This window comes from Channa argus, chromosome 14 (assembly GCF_033026475.1).
Source record: "Channa argus isolate prfri chromosome 14, Channa argus male v1.0, whole genome shotgun sequence".
Taxonomy (NCBI): Eukaryota; Metazoa; Chordata; class Actinopteri; order Anabantiformes; family Channidae; genus Channa; species Channa argus.
In genome coordinates, this window is record NC_090210.1 from 9518387 (window position 1) to 9536285 (window position 17899).

Sequence of the window (17899 nt, forward strand, 5' to 3'; positions counted from 1 at the left end):
TTAAATTATGCTTACTGGGTACAACTAACTAAAACTAATGTATGTAATGCAAAAGCCCTGCAGTAAACCTTACCTCTGTAGTTGGGTGGCTATGGTTAATGAGGATGTATTTTGAGGTGCCTTAAATGTTCTGTTATACTGAAAGGTGTGTGTGTGTGTGCGTGTGTAACATTTAGGTTATCATTTACATCAATTAACTGTATAGCACAACTCTAATGAACTTACAACTTAAGAAAACAGTACCACAGACTACATCCTCCATAATAACACAGTTATTAGCTTTTAAACTGAATCAACAAAAGCAATTACATATTTCACAAAAGGAGGGTAACTGACAAATTGGTTTTATTCCATCTTCCATGTGTATGTAGACTGTAGTTTAACTATTTTTTGACAGAAAATATAAAATTTATAGTGAGTAGGTAGCCTTACCTGATACAATGTGACTGAGTAAATAAAGTTGAGCTGGATGAAAATCTTTTGAAAAACTTTAAACTGATGTAAAAGTAAAAAGTCGTATTCCATTAAAAGTTTTTCTTAAACTTGTTGAGGCATTGTCCATTAGTTTATGGGGTTACGCCGTAGATCAGTGGTCAGAAGTATGCAGTACTCATTTACTTGCCTAAAATTCTCTGCTTCAAATACCACAATCAAATGTAAGTACTAAGTACATGCTTTAAATTTTACTTTAAGTACAAAAATACAAGCATTCCACAAAAAATAAATAGAAACTAATTAGATGACAAATATAAAAGATTTGTTAAACACGTGCCTCTTAAACAAGAAATGTAATGTTCAGTTTGAGTACTGATTCAACTTTACATTCAGGAATTTAATATGAAAACTTTCCTTTTAGAAATTGACTCTTTGGTAACAGAAAAATCATAAGTTGGAGCTATACGTTATGAAAATAATCTTAATATTTGATTTAAATTATATTACACTTGCAAATAAACGCACAATATAAAGGGAAAAAAACAAATTAAATGTAAGAGCAAATATAATTGGTGCCAAACAAAAATGATGTAAATGTGGACCTCGTAACCACTTTGTACGTTGCACTTTGTACAGAAGTGTGTTTGATCTAAAATTAAGTATAATATCTTGGTGATATTATACAGTATATAGTATAATATCTTGGTGATATTATACTCATCATATTTCCTGAGAATCTGAAAATAATAAGTAACACGCTGTGAAGGTCCTAAAGGTAGTCGTAGGTAAGTATAAACACCTGAAAATCTGTAGTAAAAGTCACATAAAATGGGCGTAATAAAGTAAAATACAAGTGTTTTGACTTTGTATAAAGGTACATTACTTAACCACCTCTATTTTCATAGATCATTTTACAAAGAGTAAATGCTCCTCAAAGTTGATTGTTCGAGATGTTTCACTACTTTGCTTTTCCGCTATCGTCATTTAAGATTGTTGGACGCATGCGCAGAGTGACTCGTCGGTTTCCGTTGGAAGTTCAGGGACACTCGTCGATACGTAAATTATGGCGGCGCTCCCTAAATGGCGAGCGCAGAGCTCTACAGGCGAACTCGGCGACGGAAAGTTGTCGCCTGAAGGAGCCTCTTCCAGAACCAGAACAGAAACATCCGGTGACAGCTCTGCGGTGTTTGTGAAGCTGTTGGCTGCGGGATTTTACGGAATCAGTTCGTTTTTCATCGTTATAGTCAACAAAAGCGTCCTCACCAGTTACAGGTAAAGGTCCAAAGTCCAACGTCCAGGTACCGGACAGTGATGCAGCTTTCTATAAGGAATTTTCTCATCCTTTGAAAACGAAGCTGTCTTTACTGTGTTTGGATGTGTGTACAAAATAGGAAACGCTGTAGCTTTAAAAAAATTTAATCATAAAATACTTTCATTTATATATTATATTAATATGTTTCAACGTTTACCAAGGTTTATCTGAAAGGTAAATCGTTTTCCGTGTTCGTATAGTATTAGATTAGTTATAATAAAAGTGTTTATTTAATCTTTATAGTTAGGATTTTAATGTTAAGAGTTTAAGATAACCTAATTTGGGCTATTTTAAAACTGTTATATCGTGTATAAAAAGGCAATTTATTATTTGTAAATTGTAAAGTGATCAACAACAAATTAAAGTGTCAGAAAAAAAGCAACGTGCATGGTATTTGCCACTGCACTGCAAAGTATAAAGCTGTATCTAGGACAGAAATCAATTAAGGACCCTCAGAAAAGTACATTAACCACAGGTTCCATCACTAGTCCTTTATATTCTGTTGCCTGGTGTACAGCGTAGATAAAGAACACAAAAATATTTACATTTCAGTTTTAAGCTTTTGCCCGACAGTCTGATTTTAAATATATTCTATATATAATCAGGTCCAAACAACAACATAGCTAACATTGTTATCAAAGAATGTAAACTCATATATAATCAAATAAGAGCAAGAGCGTGATTGCCTGAAAGAGGACCAAGGATTGACCTACAGCTAAAAAGCATGTGTTTTTGTATTTTTCCTCCCCCCTCATTTCTTTCCTCATTGTCTACTTGTTTTTCAGATTCCCCTCATCAACATGCGTCGGAATCGGCCAAGTAAGTTTTTCTGAGGTGCACTCAGCACTACTTTATGTTGGTGTTTGATTAACAACAGAGTCGGACGTAGTGTTTGAACTGTTCCTGCTTCAAAAACTTTGCAGATGCTGGCCACAGTTGTAGTTTTGAGGATTGGGAAGATGTTGGGTGTCATTTCATTTCCAGATTTGGATCTGAGTATACCACACAAGGTGAGGGGGATATGTTTTGGGTGAAAACACAGACAATGACATAGTTCTCGTGGCAAGGATAAAAACTTGACATACAGTATCTCCTGTCTTTCCAGATGTTTCCGCTGCCTCTACTGTATGTTGGAAATCAAATATCAGGTCTGTTTGGGACCCAGCGACTCAAGTAAGAGCTTGGTAACCCTCGCTTCCCTTATCATGCTGAAACATAATTATATCAAATATAAGTAGCAAAGCCGACTGTTTTTCCTTCCTTAGTTTACCCATGTTTACAGTATTGAGGAGGTTCAGTATTTGTCTCACCATGGTGTTTGAGGGATTCTTGCTGAAGTAAGTTAAGCTTCCTCTGCACCATTTAATGGTGTTGCACCTGCCAGGAGTGATTTTAATAACAGCAACTGTTTCCTGTGCTGACAGGAAGACTTTCTCTACATCGGTTAAAATGACAGTGTTTACCATGATCTTTGGTGCTTTTATTGCTGCCAGGTAAGAAAGCCACATACACCTATGTACATTTTATCAGATTGCCTGCTTGTTTTTGTAAACATATTTGTCATTCTCTTTTAGTGCTGATTTAGCTTTTGACCTTGAAGGATACATATTCATAATGTTGAACAATGTTCTGACAGCGGCCAGCGGCGCGTACGTGAAGCAGAAACTTGACTCAAAAGTGAGAAGAGCAGCTAGTCCTACCTCATTGTGATGCTTTGTTTTGACCTAATTTATAATTTTTTTTAAACTGCTGCTGTCACAGGAGCTGGGGAAGTTTGGGCTTCTCTACTACAATGCTTTGATCATGATTTTCCCTACTGTGGCATATGCTTATTTGTCAGGAGACCTTCAAATAGTAAGTGCATTTGTTTAGCACAGATTTGTGTGGAAAATATAGTGTCTCACGTCTTGATTTCTGTTGTCTGTGTAAGGGGTTGGAGTATGCCAGCTGGTCTGATCTGCTTTTTGTTGTGCAGTTCGTGCTCTCCTGTATCATGGGGTAAACTAGATACCTAACGCCTGTTCACTTCATTTGTTAATAGCCATAACCCACCATGGCTGCTTTTGTCTAATTCTTCTTAAATATGTGTTACAGCTTCATTTTAATGTACTCCATCATGCTGTGCACTCAGTACAACTCAGCACTCACCACCTCCATTGTAGGTTGTATAAAGGTGAGTTATTAAAATCTGGTTCTTCTCACATTGGCTAATGTAGATGAATCCAGATGTGTTCAGTGACTCTCACTCTCTGTGACTCCTGCAGAATATCATTGTGACATATATTGGAATGATGTTTGGTGGGGACTACATATTCACCTGGACTAACTTTATAGGACTAAACATCAGGTAATATAGCTGCACTGTATAAATATCTGTGTTAGGCCTTTGTCTGGAAACAGATTTTGTCATCCTTTCCCCACAGTATTGCTGGGAGCCTGGTGTACTCCTACGTCACCTTCACACAGGAGCAGACAAGTAAGAATAGAAACATTTTCATAATTGTTAAAATCAGGTTTTTCTGCAAGGATAGAAATATCTGCAATGTACTGTATGCAACAAACATGCTTCCTGTTTCTAATATGATTTGTATCATATTAAATAGAAAAGGCATAAACAGTGGAGTCGTGAACCAACTCTGAAGAGCTAAGACTATCAAGATCACATTTTATATTGTGTATGTGGAGAGAGGTTTTTAGAGCATGTATCTGGTGCTATGCAAATGTATTCACTTTTTGCTGAAGTTATTGTTTCCTTTCCCACTTATTTTTTATGTCAATATATAAAACCTTATATTTTTTAACTTTAGGATAATTTTCTATTCTACAAAGCAATTAAGTGAAATAATTTGGATTTTTCCGATTTTAACACATTGACCCATAAATCTAAATGTGTATTAAAACAGACCAGAATGGCTTGTTTTCTATTTGAATTTTTCACTGTCGACACTAATATATCAACTTCATTAATACATGTATTAAATATAGCCAATGTTGTTCCATTCATAGCCAATCTCGGAATACACTTCATGTTTATTAATGTTTTCATTTACGAAGAAAAAAAGACATTGTCAAAAGAAAAAAAAAACAATTATATAGACTAAGATTTGAGACAAACCTTTCTTAATTTATGAAAGTAAGAGTACAAAGTAAAACACGTAAGCATTAAGTTCAACAGTTACTGTACCAAAACAAGTTAAGGTCTTTCTAGTCACCTCCCTGGTCTGATTCACTGTTAGAGAGAGCCACTTACTGAGAACAGATGCTAAATGTTGGTGAAATTAAGCACTTTGATTAAACAGTTTCTAAAACCTAGATAAGCAGTGCAATTAACAATTTTGGGTCCAAAAAAGGCTCTTTGCTACAAACATTTTGGACTGTGCAGGGCCACACAGGAATGGGAAGTGCTGCCAAATAGAGAGCAGAAGAGGAATGGCTACTCATTTTATTACATCCACCCCAGAGCAACATAGGTGAAAGGTTTCTCAACAAACAGCACAGCCTACAAGGAAGACCAAAAGATACAGAGATGAAGAGAGTTATTAAAAAAATTACCAACTTCTCAAGGTAAGAAATCTATACAAACTTTACATTAAAAACCATGGACATTCTGTCTAGTAAAAAGAAAGCGTCAAGCAAAGCACTGACTATGAAAATCCGAAAATACAGCAATCTTCTACATGGTGAGTTATAATACAGGACATCACTGATGCCAGCTGCTTTACACAAAACAAACCTTCAAGGTACTAACCCAAGGGTTTATTTATCATAACAAAACAACGCCGTGATCAAGGCCAGAGCAGGTTCAGGAGAAAAGGAGTAAAAATGCAAATCTGCTGGGTTTTCTTATCAGTAAAGATGTGAAACGTACAATCAAAGTGCAACTAAAGTGAGCCGCTGACAACGCCATCCTACTCTTTGTGTGTCTGCCTACTTTGTCTCCGTCCTTATTGAAAATGTGAGCACATGACCGTTTAAAACATCCTGTTTCATCAAATAGCTCAAACAGTAATAATAAGCCACCTTAGATTTTCTGTTAAAAAATATAAATATCTCTTTGTGTAAAAAAATATCACAGGTGATTTATTCTTTTAGTACAAATAGAAAAAGAAAAATCTTGGAAAAATGTCTCCAAAAAGTGAAAAAAAAGACAATGGGTAGAAGATCTTTCATGGGACACGATGGAGCTGTGGTACTTTGGGATGAGCTTTGCAGGCAGTCAATACATGGATGGAATGGAGGGGCATGAAGCTGGGAAAGCCACTGCCCCTCCTGGACGACCAGCTGCAGTTTGGTTGGCTGTGTTCTTCAAGGTGTGATTTTCAGTGACCTTTGAACTTACTTTAGAGTGAGTCTTTGCTCTTAGGAGATGCCGCACTAGCATGAGAAGTAGGGATCACCCCCCCCCCCCCAAACTCTACCCGCTAATGGGTGAAGGAGGGACAATCGTTCCCACCCCAAATTAGCATCTATATATCAACTGCACCAAGCACAGGAATCTTCAGTTCTCCTGTGTTCTGGATGGTTCCACCTCGCTTTGGCCCAAAGAATCTGCCTCCGTCCTGCACCTCTTTGCTAGTCTTTCATGTGCCATCGCTGCCATGTCTCTGTGGAGTGGTGGAGGCTCAAGAGAACCATTTCTGTCATGGCTGGGTGCAGTGGGTTGGCTGCAGCCATTGGAGTTGTCTGAAATGGGAGGAGGAACTTCTACTAGTGGATGCGAGGGACCATTAGACTGAATTGACTCGGGTTTGACTTGGTTTGCTTGGGGCAACTGAGCACCATCCACTGATTGGCTCATATTGTGGCTCGCAATACCTGTCCACAAAAACAAAAAAGGGCGCAGTTAAGTGGTTTTATTTGTAGAAGTTGCAGATTTCAGTACAAATAAATAGCCAACACAAATGTGCTGATAATGCTCGGTACCCACTAACAAATTCACAGCTAAATGAAAGAGACTCTGTTGCTGAATTCCCGAGTTAATTGTTAATGTTGTGAGCGCCACATATTAAAGTCTGTTCAGTTTTACTACTAGATAGTTGTGGAAGAAAGAAAAGAGATATTTTAAAATTAGTGGGAAAACCTAAATTGGTTATAGATACCAGTAGTGGCAAATGACAAAAAAAAGGAGTGTTACCGTATTTTTGTGCACTGCACTAATTATCACATAAACTGTCTTTTTTGTAGCTTTAAAAAAAACAAAACAAATATGTATAATTATTATTATAGTTTTACTTGTAAGCATAATTGATATTTATTAGATCACCATTCTGACTGCTGCTGTCCTCCTTCTCAGAGTGACTGGTGCTGCTGCTGGAGGTGGTGGGCGGAGGTGACGCAGCTCTGCTGGACGTTGCACTCTCTGTCTCATCCAGTAATCTGTCCATGTAGTCCCTGATTACACACAGCAGCACAGGGCCCATTACACACAATCTCAAAGTATATGTGGTCTGGTGTATTTTATAACCACTGGTTGCAAGTAGATTGTAGTTATAGTCTGAATCTATACTAAATTACACTGTTTTATACACGCCTCATTTCATGTAGTCAAAAAAAAAAGTGCAGCACTGTAGCAGCCGCCACATCCTCTTTTGTCTAACAGGCCAAGAAAGCCGAGCTCTGCTCGGCCTAACCCTCCCGCCCTTCCTCTGCTATGTTCTTCCACTGCCTGGTACACTGTACAATCTTTTACTTATTACTCATTATTGAATTACAATTATTAAGAATGGTACAAAATAACAAACTGAATGGATTAAAACTGCGCAAACTGAAGCATGTCTCTGCACTTTAAGTTTTATCAGATTAGTCACAATTGGGCACAAACTGCCAGTTAATCAGGTAAGAGCTACCCATGGATTTCCACAGCAAGAAAAGGACACATTTTAGGAAAATGTTTTTTCCAGCTTTAACATAACTTCATTTAAAATATTACCCACAAATAAAACAAACAAAAAAAAGCATACTATTTCTTCCATTAAAAATTTGCAGTTTATATACTAGCAACACCTTTCACAACTATATGTACAAAAAAATAAAACTCACGTGACACCAGGGTGAAGGTTGTATTTCCTTTTCCCAAGTCTGGTTTGCTGTGCAAAGAAATCATAACGCTCAGACTTCTTCCACATGTAATAAAAGGCCACACATTCTCCTACAGACCTAGTTCTCACCTGAAAGATTTAATTCAGCAGACATGAAATGACAGTTATTATCGTCTGGAAAGGCACCGTAGGTACAATTACAAATATGAGACAAAAAAAATAATTGTCTGCGACTTTGACAAATCATTGGATTTACTGTAACTAAAATAATAAATACTGTATTTGATTTGTCGTAAAAATACAGCTAGGTTGAAACGGAGCACATTGCAGCCTTTAGCATATATACAAGCCACAATACAGGAAACGCATTCATATAATTTTTAAAATGAAAATAATGTTCACATTATCAATAAAATCTGAAAATGAAATGTTATCAATGTAGTATGGTTGTGACATATTCATCTTAAATGGCACTCTTACCTTATTGGCCTGTATTAAATGAAAGTCTTTCCCATAAGCTTTTAATCCTTGTTCAAAGTTTCTACATTCCTCTTCAGTCCAGACAGATAGTTCCTCTGTTATAGAGAAGTTGATAATTAGTGTTGCATCTGTATTTAGAGCCTCTTAAAGATAAAAATGGAAAGGGGATTTTAGCAAAAGCCAACTTACCTCTGGCTGCTTTTACATTGAACCTAAGTCTTCTTAAAGCTTCTTCCGTATCAAAGTCACATTTTACAAGTTCATACAATGCCTGCAGGGAAACAATTACGCATAATCATATTAGCCACATGGAAAGTTTTAAATTCAAAACAAACAGGAGCATCAGTTTTCAATATAACAAATAAATATGTCACTCAGTGCAACTGTCCCTCACGGATGTGTGTTTGGTAGTTTTTTAAAAATAACTATGGCAATCAGGAATAAACTAAATAAGGTTTTGGCTATGTAAGAAATACTTGTCATGGTCAATTCACTCTTCATTTTATTATTTTTATTGAATTTCATGAAAATAAAGAGAAAATACAGAAAGTTGTCAGAGCTATCCTTCAACATGTTAAAGACTCTACAGTTATTTTTCCTCACCTGTTCATTATCTTTGATATGAGATCCCTCTGGTATTGCATCTACTCCCTTCTCATCTCCCGTCCGCCTTGATGCTTCTGTCAAGAACTCTACTACTTTGCCTTCAGGAAGACACTCTGGATTCCACAATAACTGGTCATCATTTTCATAAACTGCAGTACAAATTCATAAAGAACAGGAAGTAACAAGTTATTCTTGTGTCACCTATGTGTACTTTACTTAATGAACTTTGTATCTTTGGGTAACTCACAAAAAATAAGGTTCAAATTATATTAAGTGAAAGACAAACTTGCCAGTCCCCTCACCTTTTTCATTATCTTTATATTTACACAGACCAACAGGGGTTTCTGCTTGATACATGGAGCCCACCATAATCTCCTGATGGAAGGAGACGCACACTTTAGATTTGGTGAAGACTGGCAGACAATTACATTTAGTATAGATGTAAAACTATCAGTGCCCTATAAAAAGGATTTGACTACAATAAATTGTATTTACTATAAAAACTGCGCAATTGTTCAGAACACATTTTTGTGAACCCACCTGCACTGTAAATCTAATTATTGACTTAGAATATCTCTTCTCTAATTAAAAAGTTCAGTATAGTATTCTTGCAGTTGGCACAGTATTTTGACATATTCTCAAGCCAAAAATCCACCATGACAGTCAACTCTACTAGTCGTTTCTAAACAAACCTGAAAATGACATTTTATAAATTGAAAAGGCTTATATACACCCATCAGTCACAACATTAATATTGTGGTGTACAGCAGGTCAACAGCTACACAACCCTATACATACACATAACACAGCTGCGATGCACTGTGTATTGTGATGGCTGGAGATCCAACATTATCGTGCCCACCACCACATTAAAACCAACAGATGAATTTATTGCTTTGACTGATCAGAATGACTAAGCAGTTTGCAAACCATAATTTCCTAGTTCAGACAAATATCTGCAGCGTGATCTGACAACACAAGTGTCTGACAAGCAAATGAATGAAGTTGTTACGTACCTTTTTCCAGTCTTCAGATGGAACATAGTCTTCATCTTCATCTGACTCCTCCTCAGCATAATTATTACCTGAGACACAATGTGATATATATTTAACCAACTAATCTTTAGAGACATCAACACAAAATTTGCAACAAAGATGCAACAAAAGCAAAGATAATTGAATGGCACATACTTTCAAAATATATTAATTTCTGGGGATGAATAAGTTCTGCTGTACCAAGAGACCTGACTGAGCGTGTGCGACCCTCAGAGGTTTCCTGGACTTCGTCATTCTGCCCTGATGAATTCTTTATACCGTCCCCCTAAAAATACCAACAAAAAGTCACAAAGGTTACAGATTAGGGATGTCCTGACACCAATTTTCCCGAGAATGAGTACAAGTACCTTTATTTCAGTACTGGCCTACACCAAGACAATAATATCCTTGTCAATCCACAGCCCAGTTCAGATGATGAGACATTAAACAGGCACTGCTGGTTCAAACGGCAATAAGACTAAAAGGTAAGGACACACCTGAAGACTAAATCACAATAAAACCAGCTTTTTCGGGGTAATCAGCCACAAGTTTATATACACGCAAGAAACCATGTTGCTGGAAGTACACATATACATGCATATTTTTAAATTATGCCTCAAAGATTTTAACTGCACAGAGTTTGTGTTGGTGCAGAGACACAGCACAGGGGACAGCCGAAAAAGGAGGGGAGAACCATAAAGCTGATACACCACACAAACTGTCTAAATAAGTCGCGTTCTTCCTGGATATTTTTTATTCAGTTTAATTTTTAGTCAAACTTTAAGACGGCATCGCTCTGTAACTGATCACTCCTTATATTTAGCCCTTCACTTTTCTACTTGCCCTGTCTGGAGCCTTTTGTCATATATGCTGTTATGTGCATGTGCTGTTGTAGAAAGCTGATTATAAACCTAGTTATGCATATACATGGTTGAGTCTACATGGAAATGGAGGTAAAATAACTAAAATGAAGCAAACTTCAGCTAAAGGTGAAGATCTCCCTTGGTTGTCGCAGATATCACTCAGAAATATTAAACATTTATGTGTAAGCGTTATCAGAGAAGCTACACATGAGGGAACATCTGAGCTGATACTTTGTATTGATGTTAGGACATCACTATTACAAATGTTGATGAATTTACATAGAACAGTCAACACAACAAAATATATATTAGTATATGGAAACGATGGTATTCATCAAAACTGTGCAAGCAGCAACAACACACACTGTCTTATTAATTGCGAACAAACAAGCTAAAATAATCTTACAGCTAAGCAGCATATACTTTATTCTATAAAATGACATGTTAGCATTAGCATATCTATGGACAAAGAAGTATCAAGAAATTCAAAACAATATCATCATCACCTCATTTCTTTTCAACTCGCCAGTGCTTCTGCTACTTTCATCATTGTCAAGGTCCTCTTCATCATCCTCTTCCTCATCATCCTCTTCTTCCTCAGGTTCCTCCTCCTCCTCTTCATCCTCATCGGCTGGTGAACCACCCCCATAACCATACAGACTCAGCAGCTCATGAATGGGCATCTCCCCTTCCTGTTATTGAAAAAGTGGCACTGCTTTCTCAAATAAATAAAAGCGGGAGAATGCACTACTCTGCAGGGCTAGTAAAACCAAATGTGTTCTCAAAGCCAGAAATTCACCCGTGCAAGATCTTCAATCTCATTGGCATTGGTCTCATCTGCTGCCTCCAACATTTCCTCTTCCTCCAGGGTACGTTCATCGTCGAAATCATGAACAAGCATATCTGCTGATGGGTCAAAGTCATGGTCATCGGAACCTGCTGAACCTCCTAGAAAAAAGTCAGTAAAGCATTTACTCATGGAAATTATTAATAAATCCATGCTTGTTACTGTTCAAGAATATCACAGATATTACCTACCTTTACACCTCAATTCATGCAGAATATATTCTATTCCAGTTTTGAATTTTTCGATTTGCAACCTCTATATAATTTATGACATTTAAAAATAAATCAAGATTCAACAAAGGTAAACTAATCAAATTAGCAATTTGTGCTTTGGCAAATCCAGCAACCTGACAAGCAATATTGAAAAACCTTTTAAGCCCCAATATAGAAACTTTTGCAGTTCAAAATTGTCTTGATGGTACACCGACTTGTACCAAGGCAAATGACATCCCTCCTATCTACGCCAGCCACTCCACTATGCCACTTTGAAATTCTATCCCACAGTTGCATAAGACTTTACCTCACCACAAAGCTTGTTATTCTTGTAATATATTCATGGGTTTTCTTAGAATGGCTCAATGCAGATGTGGCAAGAAGTCGAATAAGCAGGGGTGCGAAAAAAGAAAGTGGCAAAAGACAACAAAAGATCAGACTGTTACTCAATGGCTTGCTTTTGGGAACTAAAAGATATAAGGATGCAGAACATGTGCAGTTCTGGTGTTGTTGCTGCTGGACTACTATCTTGTTAGCTGGCTTGCTAGACTTGCTAGGTTTCACATTGATGGGTTATCTTGGTGTTGATGTGGTTGTGTTAGTGAGGTTTTAGTATTTGATAATACACATGTCCACAAAGGTTCAGCAAAGCTAGCAAACTTAATAGACAATAGGCTAACATTCACTTTAAATTGTGTTCTCGCCTTGGTTGGTATTTAGCTGTCTAGTTCTCCAATCAAGTTTCACTTTTTGTGAAGGTGATTCAGGTTTTGTGTGGTTATTTTAGTTGGCTGGTTGTTCTGTTTCTGAAAATGCATGGGAAGAAAATTGCCCCATACATATATTTACTTCAAGATACTTTGTTATTTACTTTTCTACACTTTTTAATGAGATTTTTTTGTGGTTATCACACATCATACAATTGATAAGACTGTTACAGAACACTGGGATTACATCATAGTGTCACAAATAAAATTATGCATCCTCATTTCTGCACAAAATTCTGTACTTCTTCTGACACTTTCTTTGCCTGGCTCAGTTATTACATAAAGCAGTCACTCGTGGCTAAACTGCATTTCCCACAAATTTTATCATCTCTGACAGTATACATATGGACTCACAATTATCTTATACTCAATCCTATCCAAATTTTTGTTATTTTAACATTTAAAATAATCAATATCAAAAATATGTTTAACAATTTGTTTATATATATATATATATATATATATATATATATATATATATATATATATATATATATATATATATATATATATATATATATATATATACATACATATACACACACCATAAACCACGGACAACTAATTTCAAACATATGCCATGGACCCAAAAAACATCAAAAAATACTTTTTATGTACCTGGGCTCGAATTCCCGAGGGAGGGCTAGAAAACGGAAAAAAGACACATAAATAAAGTTTGAGAACATGTTCAGACAAACATATCAATGGTTGTACTTATAGAAGCGGATCTCCGCTGCGCATTACAAGACAAGCTGCTATTGAAGAGGGGATATAGATTGGAATTCAGAAAAAGCGCGCCCGACCTTGTGCTCCAAGTCCTGACTGCGGATCAACATTAAAAAAAGAAACAAAGAGGGCTTTCGCCACTTCCTGCAGCAAGACGTTGATCGCCGCTAAGTAATGTGAACACCGTGGAATAGTGGACCTTACCGCTTGCACTCGATATCACATTTTTCTGGAACACGCGAGTGCTGCCTATGTTAGTTTACTCCACTGGCTAACTTACAATACAAGTTGTAAGCTAATTCTTCTTTATACGTTTAGCTAAGGCGCCCAAGTTAGGCTTGGGATAAAGCCCCTGCAAATAATCAACAAGAACCAAAATATCTCTAGCCACAGAGTCAGCGCTCCATATCTAATTAAAAACTTTAATTTGGCCAGTTAAGTATTCTCAAACGAACCCGCAAAGTAGCATCGCTAACGCCGCAGCTATCGTCCGTCAGGGCTAGTGCAGCTAACCTAGCTAAATCCGAACTTTACTAAACATGTTTGTGACGGAATATGGCTATTGTTTAGCATTGCAAAAATCTGATTGTTAATTTTGTGTACCAAACCTACAATACACACATACAGAATACATACAAATGAACCAATTCTGCTCCAGTAAAATTTTATCTTTAAGAATTATTTATTTCGCTTTCTTACCTCCGCCATGTTTGCAATCCTGCAGGGTCACGTCAGGGGTCAGCAATAGTTCCCGGATGTAGCAACCCCGCCCACCTGCAGTATGGAGACCACTACTTTTCAACGGAGCGGCGAGATTTAAATCGAGGATATTCAGTAAGAAATAGGAAGCCTCGTTTCTATATAGTAACTCTACTCTAATGCTGTGTTTGGAATTCATTCTAGTACAAACTATAATAGTTCTTCGCATTGACTAAACGTGTTTTATCTTTTTAACAATTTTGTTGTTCCTGTGTTTTATCTCACAGATTGAGGTTAAAATGGGACCTGTTTACAGGTTTTAATTAAACACAGGTGCCTCATCTTTGAATGACTTGGTGTTTAGATAACGTTTACTGGAATAGTCTACATGTGAGGTTTTAGAACCTGAGAGATAAAGAATAAATTATTCTAGAATGTGAAAAAAATAGAGAAGTTACTGTGGGAGAACAGTCAGATTCTGATATATCTGAAGTGATACAGTACAAGACCAGATCTTAGTCTTTTATGGCAGCATGTACAACATTTTTTTAAGATACAGTATAAAAACACAAATTATCTTTGCATCCATCCATCCACTAGCTTAACTGATCACCCTGCTATAATAGAAACTATAATTTTGGTTTAGGTTTTTAGCCCTACCGGTTATATTTAGACGTGGGCAGTAATGACTATTTTGAGGTCAACTCTATTCCATGTCACAGTTTGCCGGTTAATGCAGTCATCTTTTCTCAGAATTACTGATTTATGTTCATGATAGTGCCCAACCAATCCATTATGTTGCTATGTAGAAAGCCATCTCCTCAGTTCGTCGCTGTAGGGATATCTGAAGTGTACCATTAAGAAACACTTTGCTAAATCCATGGCAATAAAATGTGGACATAAAGGAACAATTCTTTCTCTTTAACATTTACGAAAATGTAGTCAATCAGTGATTAACACTGTGGCCTGGATTCCCACACATATCCAAAATGGCCTTGGTGACATCCGTTGTTAAAAGCACATGATAGTTACCCAAGATAACACAGACCATTTCCTTACCTGGAACAGTGTGTGACATCACTAAGGATTCAACATAAAAGGGCTGATCAGCACAGATGTTTTCTGAGGATTAAGAAGAGGATATTTGTATCTCTGTGCACTATCACAACATTTTGCATCTCCATGAGATCCCTAGTCTTGCTTGCAGTGCTGCTCTGTGCATTGTGTATGACAGAGGTTCAGACACAGGATAACACAGACACACTAAAGTTGTGTGGCCGGGCATTTATGCGGGCGCTGGTGTATACTTGTGGAGGATCCAGGTGGAGAAGACTGATGGAAGAGGATAATTTGCCAGATGGTCAGTACATACTGTCTTGCATTTGTTTTAGTAACTGTGGTGTAAATACCATAACTCTAGACTAAAGCTTGTTATCTCTTCACAGGCAAGAAGCCAAACCTCCAAAAGACGACAGAGATGTCAGCCGTGAATCGTCATTTGCGTGATCAAGACCAGGTCTTAATAAAAGTGTGCTGTCAAATAGGATGTCGACGGAGTGACCTGCTTATGATTTGCTAGAGGGAAACATCCCAAGAAGGTCCTATCCTTCATTAGTTTGAGAAATAATCATCAGAATTGTCAGGCTGATGTAATTTCATTTTCCATTTGAGCATAAATAAAAACACCATGAATTTTGGTTACAAATTCTTTGTAATGTTTTATCATTTTATGCTTGGTAAAATGAACAATGTATGAAATGTTTTTACACAGCAGCAATTTATTTATAACTAAAAAATTCTAAGCTAAAATGCCTTATGTGTAATCATCAGATTACATGAAATGTCTATGATTCACTCGAAGTATACAGCAAAGACAGTTGCCAAACCAAACAGAGAGCTGTTCTTGAAGGAGTACGATGCAAAAGTATCATTAGATGCATCCCATAGACAGCGGCTGCTGATTTGCATGCTCTGTCCAGTGAGCTGGCCGATGTGGACCAGGACGACTATCTTATATCTGGGAATCATAAGGTCCTTCACACGAGCTCTTATTACCTGTGAGGTTAAATCCGAAGAATTGACTGTGATAAAAGCATAATTTTAAAGACTTTTGGAAAGTGTTCAACAAATGAGCATTTGATTTCAATTTACCTCACTTAATGTTTTTGTCATTTTTTGTGACCACTCAACTTCATATTTTTCTTGTTGGAGGTAAGTGGTAAGTACATCCTTCAGTATATCTGTGACAGCAAGGACAGGGAAACGTTTGTAGGGTCCTGTGGTACAAAAACAAAAACAAAACACAATGCCATAAGGGAATAAAATTGCTTAAGTAATTGCTTTCATTAACCATAGAAGTTAAGGTTTGGTATTTTATACCAAAACCTTTGCTCGAAAAATGTCATTACTCAAGCGAAGCTGAAATGCCAACATGTTCTACTTGAAATATATATATTCAAATTATGGCTCAAATCTAATATATTTGATACAATTCATGATAAAAGAATCTAATACGAACTGGTGTTGTGTTAAACTGTTACTAAAGTAGATGAGGATAATGATGCTGTTGTGTATAATTGTGTCTCACCTAGCTGGTAGGTATTCTCCATTGTTACAGCCATGCGAGCATTGTCATCTTGTTGCACTAGTTCATCTATGCATGACACAGTACTTATAGAGCTGAAAGACACGATCAGGACACAAATGCAGAAGAGACAGAAAGGAATACGGAAAAAATGACTGTTGTAGCTTACGCTTTTTTTGATTGACTTACAAATAAATAATATTTTTAAACATCTGTCTAAAACTTTTCAACAAATCATGTGATATTTGGACTGGTTTTTTACATATCCGTGGCAAAATATGCTTGTCAAGTATTATTCATAAAGACGAATGATGAAACGTGGAATGTGTTTTATCTGCATAGACAACTCACTCCTTGGTCCTTGTTTCTTTGCCTCTGGCTCCATGGCCTCCTTCTGAAGGCACCTTGCTTATCCTCCTCTCTTTTCTTTGGAATTTGTCTTTAAGCAGATCAGACATGACAGCTTCCCCCCTCAGGAGAACCTTTACGTTAAAATAAAAAAAGACTTCGCTAACAAACGTTAACTACTAAATCCACTGCTGACATTAACTGTACAATGCTTTAGTGTTAGATGATATCTTTTGTTAAACCGGGTCACTTGGAAGTATTATTTAAGAAAATTAAAAACATTTTTACCAACTTCGGGACTCTTTAAACGAGGCAAAACAAATTAGTTAGTTAGCTCCACGGCGCTTGATGTCGTCATGGCAACCACAAACCTCAGGGTAAGGACTCAAGCCTCGTGAGAACTTAGCTGCTGCAAAGCTGCAACGTGAATTCAGGAAAGAGCCGTTTGCCATTATATGGAGGTTAGAGGTCTAAATTGCTAATGGATTGTGATTTTAGGACGTGTCCTTTATGAAAGTAGGACAAAACTATGCTATGGCATATATTTCTATTTTTTTAATTATTATTTATTAATCCCACGGGTACATGCGGTAGTAGGTAAATGGTCCTTACAGATGTAAGGTACGTTTTTCAGGCCAGTTCCCACTTTACTTTAAATCCATTAAAGTGAACGGTAATATTTGTAGAACTTCTTTTTAGTACACATCTTAACCCTAGTACAGTATTAAGGAAATGATTCACATAACTAGCCCACTGTGATTTTCTCCCAAAGTCTGCGACATTTCACTGTGGTTCAGCATTTGTTTAGCTGTCAGTTGTGATCGTCATACCGTTTTACTAATTTATCATTCATTATTCTGTGTGTCAATAAAGGTGATAACATGTGGTAGACATCAAAAAAGCTATTTATGTATTTTTATTAACTAGTAATGCAAGGTTCATAAATCA

The 17899-nt window shown here is 36.8% G+C and overlaps 3 protein-coding genes across 8 annotated transcripts; 1 reads left to right on the forward strand and 2 right to left on the reverse strand.

Annotated features, from left to right (window-relative positions):
* Positions 1 to 295: 295 nt before the first annotated feature.
* Positions 296 to 4659, forward strand: LOC137140604 (nucleotide sugar transporter SLC35D2-like). Of its 2 annotated transcripts, XM_067528983.1 has the most exons (13): positions 296 to 1707; positions 2533 to 2566; positions 2671 to 2757; positions 2853 to 2920; positions 3013 to 3084; positions 3172 to 3240; positions 3322 to 3424; positions 3509 to 3601; positions 3678 to 3745; positions 3842 to 3920; positions 4012 to 4094; positions 4171 to 4223; positions 4351 to 4659. In XM_067528983.1, the coding sequence occupies exons 1-13, from the start codon at positions 1499 to 1501 to the stop codon at positions 4359 to 4361; spliced, it is 1029 nt and encodes a 342-aa protein (XP_067385084.1). In that variant the 5' UTR covers positions 296 to 1498; the 3' UTR covers positions 4362 to 4659. The 2 variants fall into 2 exon arrangements, with proteins under 2 accessions (XP_067385084.1, XP_067385085.1); XM_067528984.1 differs by lacking the exon at positions 3013 to 3084.
* A 98-nt stretch (positions 4660 to 4757) lies between these two features.
* On the reverse strand, positions 4758 to 14094 carry mier1b (mesoderm induction early response 1b, transcriptional regulator). Of its 3 annotated transcripts, XM_067528978.1 has the most exons (13): positions 14020 to 14094; positions 13213 to 13237; positions 11568 to 11716; positions 11275 to 11460; positions 10062 to 10191; positions 9888 to 9955; positions 9174 to 9246; positions 8869 to 9020; positions 8455 to 8536; positions 8266 to 8360; positions 7787 to 7914; positions 7011 to 7138; positions 4758 to 6562 (listed from the first exon to the last, which is right to left on the reverse strand). In XM_067528978.1, exons 1-13 carry the CDS (start codon positions 14026 to 14028, stop codon positions 6246 to 6248), a joined length of 1542 nt encoding a protein of 513 aa, XP_067385079.1. In that variant the 5' UTR covers positions 14029 to 14094; the 3' UTR covers positions 4758 to 6245. The 3 variants fall into 3 exon arrangements, with proteins under 3 accessions (XP_067385079.1, XP_067385080.1, XP_067385082.1); XM_067528979.1 differs by lacking the exon at positions 14020 to 14094 and having other exon boundaries at positions 10107 to 10191; XM_067528981.1 differs by lacking the exon at positions 14020 to 14094 and having other exon boundaries at positions 7787 to 7833.
* Positions 14095 to 15637: 1543 nt separating this feature from the next.
* dynlt5 (dynein light chain Tctex-type family member 5) lies at positions 15638 to 17312 on the reverse strand. 3 transcript variants are annotated; one of them, XM_067528988.1, is made up of 5 exons: positions 17244 to 17310; positions 16955 to 17085; positions 16607 to 16698; positions 16171 to 16295; positions 15638 to 16074 (listed from the first exon to the last, which is right to left on the reverse strand). In XM_067528988.1, exons 2-5 carry the CDS (start codon positions 17059 to 17061, stop codon positions 15871 to 15873), a joined length of 528 nt encoding a protein of 175 aa, XP_067385089.1. In that variant the 5' UTR covers positions 17062 to 17085; positions 17244 to 17310; the 3' UTR covers positions 15638 to 15870. The 3 variants fall into 3 exon arrangements, with proteins under 3 accessions (XP_067385089.1, XP_067385091.1, XP_067385088.1); XM_067528987.1 differs by having other exon boundaries at positions 15639 to 16074; positions 17240 to 17312; XM_067528990.1 differs by lacking the exon at positions 17244 to 17310 and having other exon boundaries at positions 16955 to 17233.
* Positions 17313 to 17899: the final 587 nt, after the last annotated feature.